The sequence below is a fragment of the Oncorhynchus clarkii genome, chromosome 10 (genome assembly GCF_045791955.1).
Source record: "Oncorhynchus clarkii lewisi isolate Uvic-CL-2024 chromosome 10, UVic_Ocla_1.0, whole genome shotgun sequence".
In the NCBI taxonomy this organism is placed as follows: Eukaryota; Metazoa; Chordata; class Actinopteri; order Salmoniformes; family Salmonidae; genus Oncorhynchus; species Oncorhynchus clarkii.
Window position 1 is genome coordinate 67,065,757 of NC_092156.1, and position 12,898 is coordinate 67,078,654.

General features: G+C 41.2%; 1 protein-coding gene across 1 annotated transcript in view; it reads left to right on the top strand.

The window, feature by feature from the left end:
• The first annotated feature begins 523 nt into the window (after window positions 1-523).
• Window positions 524-12,898, top strand: part of LOC139419315 (rho GTPase-activating protein gacJ-like) — a 29,448-nt gene continuing 17,073 nt past the window's right edge. The window contains exons 1-7 of the mRNA XM_071169259.1: window positions 524-581; window positions 1,793-2,044; window positions 2,269-2,376; window positions 2,494-2,547; window positions 2,736-2,815; window positions 3,005-3,098; window positions 3,563-3,634. Of these exons, the coding sequence (XP_071025360.1) occupies window positions 536-581; window positions 1,793-2,044; window positions 2,269-2,376; window positions 2,494-2,547; window positions 2,736-2,815; window positions 3,005-3,098; window positions 3,563-3,634 (706 nt within the window). The 5' untranslated portion in view covers window positions 524-535. The remainder of the gene's footprint in view (window positions 582-1,792; window positions 2,045-2,268; window positions 2,377-2,493; window positions 2,548-2,735; window positions 2,816-3,004; window positions 3,099-3,562; window positions 3,635-12,898) is intronic.

Below are 12,898 nucleotides of genomic sequence, written 5' to 3' on the forward strand. Positions count from 1 at the left end.
CATGGGTTATCCTATGGGGACAGCTAAAGAACCCTTTTAGGTTCCAGACAGCACCTTTTTTTTCTGTGAGTACTGACTACTGCTATTGTAAGTAGATATTTAGTTATTTGTCCTTAAAAAGATTGCATGAGCTCCATCGTCACTGTATGTGCCTGCTGTCTGTTGCCTTCAAAGGAAAGGGTCCACTTTTAATGCTGGAATCAAACATTAAATGTCTGGGGTTGGGTAAGGGCAGAATCCTAGATAGAAAAGCATTACTCCTCTGCTTTTGAGAGAATGTCTGAATTCTGGACCTGAATTGGGGGGGGGGGGGGGGGGTAGTTTTGCATAAAAATGTGTAATTTCCCCCAGCACTTTTTTTGAGCAACGCTATTTCTCTATTATACATCCTGTGGCGGTGAATGTTCTCTGTGGCTTCATGGCCCAGCATCCTGAAAGGGATGCACTAGACTGCACTGCATTTCCTCACTCTGTTAGTGACACAGTCTACAACAGGCTACTAGAGTAACAAGGAAAGACACAAGGGTTACTCAAAATGGACAAAATGCAGTTGACTTTTCCCTGTCTGACTGTCCTTTTGGGTAAGCTGCCTCTCTGCCTTTCTCTGTTTTTGTGACATTTACAGTATGTTTACATTTGAGTCATTTAGCAGGCGCTCTTATCCAGGGCGACTTACAGGAGACGTGTTGATGTGCCCTTGTGCAAGAGCACGTCAACCTAGTCTGCTCGGTGATTCGAATCAGTGACCTTTCGTTTACTGTCCAAAACTTATTTTTTATCTTTAAAATAACAAAAATAGATTTCATTTTTTGGGGCTGGCCAAACACTCTTAACCACTAGATTACTTGATGAATTTTTATCTAGTATAACATTACTTTGATGTACTTTGCTTGTTTTTGTGTAGTTAAGATCAAGTCTTTGATTATTTTGCACAGGTTATTCTACAAATAAGAGATTGTTTTATCAACCGGTTTTGTCAACTCAGTTTATCTGCCCAAAAAAGCTGCTGATGTAATCAATGCTCTATCTATGCAATGGTTTCTTCTCTCTATATTATAGACAGTGTTGGGGAAGCTACTCTGAAATCATAGTTTACCAAACTCCCAATTACTTTACATTGGAAGAAGATGAGCTACACTAAAGCTACCCTTACAGGGCTCTACGAGGAGCATGTGTGCACCTAAGTTGAAAAATGCAGGCGCACACACATACATTTAGGAGCACAATGAAAGATATTTGAGATATTACATCCTTGATTTTTCTATTCCAGGTCTCACAGCAAAATAATTAGGTGCATATGTGAGTTAAAAGGTGGTGCTGTAGAGTCCTACCTTAAGGGAACTATCGTTTACTTAAACTTCTTGTGGATCGGTGTCCCGTCTACGGGACAGTTGCTGCTCAATATGCATAATGTGACTACAACGTTGTTTTAACTTTTTTTTAAAAAGTAGTTCACTACATCGAAGCTACTTTGTGAAAATTATAATTTCTAAATCTGAAATATCGTAGACCGGGGATCCCCAAACTCTGATTCCTACTTCACCCATACTTAATTTTCTTATTGCAAAAACAAGTAGTGTGTAGTTCCAGTAGTTAGCTACACCACTACATGTCAACAAAGTAATGAACTACTATGAGTAATAAACTACTGAAAACACTACCAAGATGTGAATTTAATTCAACTACAGTACCACCAAGCTACAGCAAAATGTCATTAATAGGACCACTTGAACTACATGTAGTTCACTACTCCCCAACACTGATTCTAAACCATACCCATGTCTTTTTCCAGTTCTCGTCCTGGCTTCTACCACCACAGCCCAGACACAGCCAGTCAATACCACTCTAAACCAGCCCACCTCAGCCTCCGACCAAGCCAACAACACAGCCACTCCAGGACATACCACGGCTGTAGACAACAATAATTTAACATTATCCGCCATAAACCCAAACCTTACTGATCTCATTTTTGATAACGTCCCTATAACCAATTTCACCGGGAGGCCTAACCACACGGTAACCACACCACTGAAGACCAGTTCAGGTAGGTTGGAGTTGCTGCTTTCACTATATGGTCAGTTTATGGTCAGTGGTCGATACTGGAGATGGAGTCTTGACCTGGTTGTCTTGGGTCTTGAGACCACTCAAGTCGATACAGTCTCGGGCTCGAGGGGTCTAAGTCTTGGCTCCATCTCTGATCGATGCTAATTTCCTACCTGCTTTGGTGGAGGTAAAGTAACAGTAGTTTTTCTCAAGATGCCTCTCCAGGACCGACATCCTGGCCCTCACCAATGGACGTCTCTACATCAAAGCCCCCAGCAGAGGCCAGCAGCACAACTGCTAGCACTTCTGCTGCTAGCACCACCGAGAATAGAAGTGAGTTGATCTCACCAGAGTGAAGTGAATCCACTGTGAAGTGAATCCACTGTGAAGTGAATCCACTGTGAAGTGAATCCATCAGCACACAACTTTTATCTTCTCTTTATTCAAAAGGTTTGGCGGGAACTGCTCAACCAAAACCCTCTGCGAGAAAATCGCCCCACATTGGTAACATGATTGCATTTAAAAAATGTCTCAAACCTGCCCAACGGTGTGTGTTCTGACACCAAATCTGAATTGGTTATCATTTGTCAGACTAACCCACATTATAAATACATCAACATTTAGGTCCAGAATGACTTGCATGGCCTTTTATCTTGTTGCTCAACAACTGATTGTTTTCTGTTTCTTGATAGGATTGATCATCTTTATTGTGATCATCATCACTGCCTGTGTGCTTGGAGCAGCATGCTTCTTCACTAAGAAGACATCAAGGGTGAGTAAGGTATATGCTGTTTGTCCAGTTCAATTCTGTGATTTAATCCATTCTAACATTCTATGACATATCTTCAACTTGACTTTGTACAAACACCAAAACGCTAGCATTCAATGATGTCTGTAGATGCCTGTCTGTTTTCTAGCCCGTTGAGGTGTGTGTGTGTGTTGTACCCTGTTGTGTTTCCAGAGGTACTCCGTAGATCTCCGAGACAGGCATGAGGATCTGCCTCTGAGTACTGCGGATCCCGACGCCGTGTTTGACAACTCCTCAACACAGAAGGGTGACAACATAGAATTACATAGAATATGTATAGAATAAAACATGCATTATTATACATCTGTATGGATGAGAATACACTACATTCATTTACACTGTCCTCCTTAATGATCATTTACTACACATGAATAGGGAAACTTGGACTTTGTAGAAGCCTGTACACAAGACATCACCAAAACACTTCTGTAAATCTTGATTTAGATTTGATTCATCCCATGCTAACATAGTAATGCTTACTTATGGGCCATTCCTAACAATGCAGAGAGAAAGAGAAACTGAACTACCCCAAAAAATAATAATGAGCATCTAGCTAATGTACATTAACTTGTGGTCAAACTGAAAATACGTGTTAGACTAGTAGTAACCATTTTTTATTTAACTAGGCAAGTCAGTTAACAACAAATTCTTGTTTACAATGCCGGCCTATAAACCATGGCTAACGCATGTTGTCTTTGATCACCACTCCAGGGATGGACACCTTTACCGCCGTGGATCTCAACAGCACCGAGGTCCTGGTTAAGGGAAGTGAGGGAGAAAGAGGTGAGCTTGATGAAGTAATGGACAAGTGCATGTACTGTCCTCTCGTAGGGTCACTTTGCTGGGCCTATGACAATGTGCCCCCAAAAGAGAAACAATTCTCTATTGAGAATTCTCTATTTGTAGTTTTTATGAGTTGAGTTATTGCACAGTGATCTGTCAAGTGTGACGTCTTGTTTGGTTACTGGAATGGATTTTGTGTTCAGAGTGGATTTCCTCTTTTGCAACAGAGAAGAGAGAAGGAAGTCAATGTGTGCTGATAACTATACTGTACATTCATAGTTATCTACGTTTTAAAATGGCCAGAGTCACAGCTGAAATAATACATTTTTCAACTTAATTTTAAAACTTCATGCATGACGTCTTGTGTGGCAGGGGTGTGGGAATAGTGAGAACTTCAAAGAAAAGAGAAACCCTCACACTGCTCTCGCCGGCTCTTGCTCATGTCACTGTTTTTATTCAAGTTTGATTCAAAACAGTGAATTGAGCACTCTGTGAGGTTTAGAGTCCCTAAGAGCTTACATTTACAGTCACGGCCGAAATGATTGGCACCCTTGATAATGATCAAAAGAATGTAAAACTGTGTCAAATAAATAATGCAAATACTTTTCAATTGTTTTATTTAACCAGGTAGGCCAGTTGAGAACAAGTTCTCATTTACAACTGCGACCTGGCCAATGTATGGGAACATATTACTAATACAACTGCTCACAGAAAAATGATTTGTTGAACAAGTAATAAAACAAATTGTAAAAAAGATCAATATGATTAGCACCCCTAACGATTCTTATAAATAAAATCAAACAAAATTGAATCAGCAGTAACTTAGTATATATATATATATATTTTAATAATCTCAGTTTAAAGGGGAACTCTGGTTTTGTTTTTTCATTAGTCCAATGTTGATACAGTCCCAAAATGTTTTGCATGTTAAGCTGTCAAGTTTTGAAGATATTTGTCCTGTTACACGTGTGTGTTTTCTTGCATATTACAACTCCCCCTGAAGGAAAGTGTCCCTGGCCACTTATTCATGGTGACACAAAATGCATCATTTAAAGAACTGTATTGTGGCCTTTCATGACTTCCTGTTTCACTGGGGTAAAAATGAGGTAACACACATGTAAAAATCAATTTGTCATCCATCACAATGGGGAAAAGGAAACTACTGGGCAACATTTACAAAGTTTAAAACCACTGGAACAGTGGTTAGCATGTCTGGTAGAAGACCCGAGTGTAACCTGTCCCCAATCACAGTGAGGAAGATGGTTAGGCAAAGAAAAGACCAAGGGTCATCGTTACCGAACTTGGTCGCATCCTGGGGTCACCACCTGGGTGTCTGTAGTGCCTCCAGCACTGAGATGCAGTGCCTTAGACCGCTGTGCCACCTGGGAGCCCAAAGTTACAGTACATCTTTGCCAAAAACGTGATTGCTGCTGCCAGGAGGCTGAAACTTGGCCGCAAGTGGATCTTCCAGCAACAAAATCCACAAAAATTAGTTAGTTGGCCACAAAATAAAACATTTGTGGTAGCCATCCCATCTCCGGACTGTCAATCATTTTGATACCCATCTTTTTTTTTTATTACTTGTTCAACAAAATATTTTTTCTGTGTGCAATTGTATTAACATAAAATAATATAATTTCCCAAAAATGTTGAACATACAATATACAGTGGGGCAAAAAAGTATTTAGTCAGCCACCAATTGTGCAAGTTTTCCCACATAAAATGATGAGAGAGGCCTGTAATTTTTATCACAGTTACACTTCAACTATGACAGACAAAATGATGAGAAAAATCCAGAAAATCACATTGTAGGATTTTCTATGAATTTATTTGCAAATTATGGTGGAAAATAAGTATTTGGTCACCTACAAACAAGCAAGATTTCTGGCTCTCACAGACCTGTAACTTCTTCTTTAAGAGGCTTCTCTGTCCTCCACTCGTTACCTGTATTAATGGCACCTGTTTGAACTTGTTATCAGTATAAAAGACACCTGTCCACAACCTCAAACAGTCACATTCCAAACTCCACTATGGCCAAGACCAAAGAGCTGTCAAAGGACACCAGAAACAAAATTGTAGATCTGCACCAGGCTGGGAAGACTGAATCTGCAATAGGTAAGCAACTTGGTTTGAAGAAATTAACTGTGGGAGCAATTATTAGGAAATGGAAGACATACAAGTCCACTGATAATCTCCCTCGATCTGGGGCTCCACGCAAGATCTCACCCCGTGGGGTCAAAATGATCACAAGAACGGTGAGCAAAAATCCCAGAACCACACGGGGGGACCTAGTGAATGACCTGCTGAGAGCTGGGACCAAAGTAACAAAGCCTACCATCAGTAACACACTACGCCACCAGGGACTCAAATCCTGCAGTGCCAGACGTGTCCCCCTGCTTAAGCCAGTACATGTCCAGGCCCGTCTGAAGTTTGCTAGAGAGCATTTGGATGATCCAGAAGAAGATTAGGAGAATGTCATATGGTCAGATGAAACCAAAATAGAACCTTTTGGTAAAAACTCAACTCGTCATGTTTGGAGGACAAAGAATGCTGAGTTGCATCCAAAGAACACCATACCTACTGTGAAGCATGGGGGTGGAAACATCATGCTTTGGGGCTGTTTTTCTACAAAGGGACCAGGACGACTGATCCGTGTAAAGGAAAGAATGAATGGGGCCATGTATCGTGAGATTATGAGTGAAAACCTCCTTCCATCAGCAAGGGCATTGAAGATGAAACGTGGCTGGGTCTTTCAGCATGACAATGATCCCAAACACACCGCCCGGGCAACGAAGGAGTGGCTTCGTAAGAAGCATTTCAAGGTCCTGGAGTGGCCTAGCCAGTCTCCAGATCTCAACCCCATAGAAAATCTTTGGAGGGAGTTGAAAGTCCGTGTTGCCCAGCAACAGCCCCAAAACATCACTGCTCTAGAGGAGATCTGCATGGAGGAATAGGCCAAAATACCAGCAACAGTGTGTGAACCTTGTGAAGACTTACAGAAAACTTTTGACCTCTGTCATTGCCAACAAAGGGTATATAACAAAGTATTGAGAAACTTTTGTTATTGACCAAATACTTATTTTCCACCATCATTTGCAAATAAATTCATTAAAAATCCTACAATGTGATTTTCTGGATTTTTTTTCTCATTTTGTCTGTCATAGTTGAAGTGTACCTATGATGAAAATTACAGGCCTCATCTTTTTAAGTGGGAGAACTTGCACAATTGGTGGCTGACTAAATACTTTTTTGCCCCACTGTATCTCAGTATTTGTTATTTATACCGTATTTTTTCTCATCTTTAGCAAGGGTGCCAATCATTTCAGTCATGACTATACATTGTTTAGATAAGAGCTTCCCCACTGGGCAGAACTGGTTGAACCAACATTGTTTCCAAGTGGAAAAACTGATTGAATCAACTTAGAAAACTGATTGGATTTGAAAGAAGTCATCAATGTTAGGGATTTGTGTATTTCTTTTCTCCTTACTTTTTAACCTAAATCCAATGAGATGGTGACATTTTTTGTCACATTGAATTCACGTTAATTAACAACTCAACCAAATGCACTGTAAATCAAAACTAGATGTTGAACTGCCTAGTGGGTCAGCTCTCATTGCCCACTCCTTTGTGACACCATGGTCACCATCCATAACACGTTTGATTTGTAAAATGTTTTCTCACGCCCCAGGCTAACTCTGCCTGGTGTCAGATCATACTTTGAGTAACAGAGCCGCATGACTCATGGAGGTTGATATGCGAGAATAGACTGTATGACACGTGTATGTCTGCGTGACTTCAGTCTGATCTCAGTGTGATAACCTCCAGATAAGGGGGAGACGGACCTCTATGCAGCAGACCTGGGTTCAAACAGTATTAGTTTTCTTGCCAAAACATTAAGCGTTAAGCATTTGACTGAGCTTGCCTGCCAAACAGGAAGGGTTTACGCATTTGGGACTTTTACAAAACGTCAAATGATTAGCTTTTCAGTGCTTTCAATCTGTTGAATGTAATACAAGAGACACTAGAAAATGGAATGTCCCGTCTTGCGCCATTGAATGACAGCACCCAACCTACTCTGTGTAATGTCATCTTTGTGGTGAGGTGCCGTACCAATGTCCGCCACTAGATGGAAACAAAACCCTAGAGAATGAACAGGAGAGTCAAAGCACAGAGCGAGTTGTTCATTGGTCTCTGATTGATAGGTAACTCCACCTTTAATATGTTCTTGTGTTATAAGACATGATCTTTTATACTGTGGTCTATTGGTCTCAGTGCTTTAAACAGAGGACATTTCAAAATAGTGACAGGTTTTGTGTCAGAAAATCCCATAGCTCTAATATGCTGCTCAGCTGGTTGTGGATGACCATATCCTCTTTTACCAGAGTGCCATCTTGTCAAACAAGTGTATTGTCCTCAACCCCATCTTATCTGCAAAGTAAACATGTTTATGTACTAAATAGGGATGGCTTTACGCTGACTTTTTTTTTAGTAGGAGCACGTGTGCACCTATGTTGAAAAATCTAGGCGACTGCACGCAAGAACATTTAGGAGCACAATGAGAAATATTAAAACTTGAATCATACATTTTTTTTTTTTATATATGTGCACTGGTGTTCCTAAATGACAATTCCAGGTCGCACAGCAAAATACTTTGCCACACATGCGAGAAAAATGGTTGCACTGTAGAACCCTGCTAAAGAATCCTGCATGTCAGGCATCGGACCCCTGTGTAATAAAACACACACAGTGAAATAATGGAAACATCAACCGTTATAGTAAGAGAAGAGAACACCATGCAGCATTAGCTGTTTTAATGTATTCTCAATCTGTGATAGCCCTTCCTTTTGACGTAACTTTCCATTTAGGTTGAAAGTGGTTGAATTCTTATTTCTCTCACAGGTCTTCCCAGGCTTTGTGACTGTTGTAGGCATGTCTGAGCCTGTCTTTCTCTCTTCGCCCTGGGTCACACTTTGTGGAATGGGTCAGTTTTGATTGGCTCTTTTAAAAGTAACTACCTCAAGTAGTTTTTTCCCCTCCTTTCTTTAAATCATCAACTCAAGACGTTGCACTGGCATCATAGCGAAAGAGGTCTGCTTCTTTTGAAGTTCTCTTGGCCATGACCTTTCACCTTTTTTTCTGTGCTCTTTCTTAAAGGGATACAAGTCAAACAAATGGTCTGGAGAGGTGTGAATTCCACTGTTGTAAAAGCATACTGCTGCCCCATGACTGTAAAGTCAGTCTGTTAAAAAGGATAGACAACTGTCACTAGGACTGGGTTTGAGATGGACACAATTGAAAGGATCTGATGTGTATGAAGCAGAGTAATGAGAACAGTTGAACTCCTTTTAGAATGAATTACTCATGCACACACCAAAACACAAAGGCCCACAGGTACACAATTAGACATGGTCTCTATTTCTTAACCTCTCTGTGGTCTTTACGGGTGTCAAGATCCTTGCAGTGCAGTCCGTCTCCTTTACTAGAGGTGTGGAGAGAAAGCCCTTTGGAAATATTTAGGTTGTTGTCGGTTTTATGTATTTGTGTTCCTTTTTATGGTTTGGCTTGACCAAAATGTCCTACATGTCCGTCAGCTGATCGATTTGGTCGACTTCCACTTTGTACGATTGTTTTTCAGTACCATGATGTAAGGGTTAGATTGCGTTACTACGTACTTGGTACGATGTTGTAAGAACCTCTTGTTTAGGGAGATGTGTTCTCTGCAGAAACTTTGCTATTCTTGTTTTCAAGAGTTCTCTGCTTGCGGAAGTACACACACACACACACACACACACACACTCACACTCACACTCTACTGGTCAAAAGTTTTAGAACACCTACTCATTCAAGGGTTTTTATTTTATTTGTACTATTTTCTACATTGTAGAATAATAGTGAAAACATCAACACTATGAAATAACACACAGGGAATCATGGAGATTCTTCAAAGTAGCCACCCTTTGCCTTGATGACAGCTTTGCACACTCTTGGCATTCTCTCAACCAGCTTTACCTGGAATGCTTTTCCAACAGTCTTGAAGGCGTTCCCACATATGCTGAGCACTTGTTGGCTGCTTTTCCTTCACTCTGTGGTCCAATTCACCCCAAACAATCTCAATTGGGTTGAGGTCGGGTGACTGGAGGCCAGGTCATCTGATGCAGCACTCCGTCACTCTCCTTCTTGGTCAAATAGCCCTTACACAGCCTGGAGGTGTGTTGGGTCATTGTCCTGTTGAAAAACAAATGATAATCCCATTAAGCGCAAACCAGATGGGACGGCGTATTGCTGCAAAATGCTGTGGTAGCCTTGTTGGTTAAGTGTGCCTTGAATTCTATATAAATTACCGGAATTGTCACCAGCAAAGCACCATCACACCTCCTCTTCCATGCTTCATGGTGGGAAGCACACATGCAGAGATCATCCGTTCACCTACTCTGCGTCTCACAAAGACACAGTTAGAACCAGAAATTGCACGTGGACTCATCAGACCAAAGGACATATTTCCACCGGTCTAATGACCATTGCTTGTGTTTCTTGGCCCAAGCAAATCTCTTCTTGTTATTGTCCTTTTAGTAGTGTTTTTTTGTTGTTGAGCAATTCGACCATGAAGGTCAGATTCACTCAGTCTCCTCTGAACAGCTGATTTTGAGATGTGTCTGACTTGAACTCTGAGGAAATTTGGGCTGAAATTTCTGAGGCTGGTAACTCTAATGAACTTATCCTTTCTTAACTCTGGGTCTTCCTTTCCTGTGGCGGTCCTCATGAGAGCCCGTTTCATCGTAGCGCTTGATGGTTTTTGCGACTGCACTTGAAGAAACTTTCAAAGTTCTTGACATTTTCCGCATTGACTGACCTTCATGTCTTAAAGTAATGATGAACTGTCGTTTCTCTTTGCTTGTTTGAGCTGTTCTTGTCATAACATGGACTTGGTCTTTAACCAAATAGGGCTATCTTCTGTATACCACCCGTACCTTGTCACAACACAACTGATTGGCTCAAATGCATTAAGGAAAGAAATTCCACAAATAAACAAGGCACACCTGTTAATTGAAATGCATTCCAGGTGACTACCTCATGAAGCTGGTTGAGAGAATGCTAAGAGTGTGCAAAGCTGTCAACAAGGCAAAGGGCTACTTTGAAGAATCTCAAATATATAAATAAATAAAAATGTGTGTGTTTGTATGTATGTGTGTGTGTGTATATATATATATATATATATATATATATATACTTACAAACACACACATTTTTATATATATATATATATATATATATATACTTACAAACACACACATTTTTATATATATATATATATAACACTTTTTTTTTTATTCTACAATGTAGAAAATAGTAAAAAAATAAAGAAAAATACTTGATTGAGTAGGTGTGTCCAAACTTTTGACTGGTACTGTATATATTTGTAACCATATTTGACAAACTATGAAAAACCCGAACATTATCATTAATCCTTGCTAGCATGCAGAGCAATGCCTTGGCCTCTAATTAGTCAGCCACTCTCAACTTGTACCTCTGCCTGTCACTCTCTCATTCTTAGCTTTGGCTCCAGCTGTGAGGGATGACTTGAAACGACCTTAATCTCTACCAACTGCTCCGGCGACCGACCTTGATACTTTATTTTCTCAATTATGGAGTCTGGACCCAGAGACTGATTTAGCTCTCATCAAGGCTAATTACAGATCTCACTCTCCATTCCCACATTTCCTTGGACAGTATATTAGCGTGTTGGTTTTGAGTGAGTCGGAGGCCTGGAAGAAACTGAACTAATGACGGGGATTAGCTTTAGAAACCAGCCACTGAGTGCATTTTCAGGACATTTTGAGGGGTAAAAATGTATTCCTGTTCAAAATCCTAGTTTCCTAAACCTAACCTTAACCCCAGTCCCGAAACCTAACCCTTAAGCCAAAAATAGGATTTTAACAAATTCAGGACATGAAAAGGACATTGTGGTCCTGATAAGGTAGGTAAACATGTACACACACACACACAGTAGCCAGAGGTGTCACGCCTGCTCCCGCTCCCCCTCTCTGGCACTCGAGGGCGCCAAGCTGCCCATCATTACGCACACCTGTCACCATCATGTAACGGCTTTCTTCCTGTGAAGGAGAGGAGGACCAAAATGCAGCGTGGTTAGAGTTCATGTTTTTTAATAAGAAATACACAAATACAAAATAACAAATGTGGCAAAACCAAAACAGTCCTATCTGGTGCAGAGAACACAAAACCCAACACAAAACAGGCTACCTAAATATGGTTCCCAATCAGAGACAATGACTAACACCTGCCTCTGAGAACCATATCAGGCCAAACATAGAAATAGACAAACTAGACACACAACAAGGAATGCCCACCCAGCTCACGTCCTGACCAACACTAAAACAAGGAAAACACACAAGAACTATGGTCAGAACGTGACACATCAGCGCTTCATTGGACTCACCTGGACTCATCACTTTATTGATTGCCTCCTATCTATATATTCAATCAAATCCAATCAAATGTATTTATAAAGCCCTTCTTACATCAGCTGTACAAAGTGCTGTACAGAAACCCAGCCTAAAACCCCAAACAGCAAGCAAGGTGTAGAAGCACGGTGGTTAGGAAAAACTCCCTAGAAAGGCCAGAACCTAGGAAGAAACCTAGAGAGGAACCAGACCATGAGGGGTGGCCAGTCCTCTTTTGGCTGTGCCGGGTGGAGATTATAACAGAACATGGCCAAGATGTTAAAATGTTCATCGATGACCAGCAGGGTCAAATAATAATAATCACAGTGGTTGTCGAGGGTGCAACAGGTCAGCACCTCAGGAGTAAATGTCAGTTGGCTTTTCATAGCCGATCATTCAGAGTTTCTCTATCACTCCTATCTCTAGAGAGTTGAAAACAGCAGGTCTGGGACAGGTAGAACGTCCGGTGAACAGGTCAGGGTTCCATAGCCGCCGTTTGATCCCTGTGTCAGCAATAATGTTATGTTTCCCTTGTCCAGACGCTGTCCGTGTTTTGTTTCATGTCTGTTATCTATGAAATATTCACTCCCTGTACTTGCTTCTGGTCTCCCGGCGTCTGTCCTCACAAGAGGTAGCAATGGTGCTTAACAAATAGCGGTTTACAGATCTGAATAATGCTGCAGATATGTCCAGAACAGCAGTGGTGTTACCCTTCCCCCCCCCCCCCCCCTCCCCAGCCCTTGTCCCCACCATCCCCCTCAGTCCCCCCCCCCCCACCCCCATCACCTTGGGTAAGATAATAAC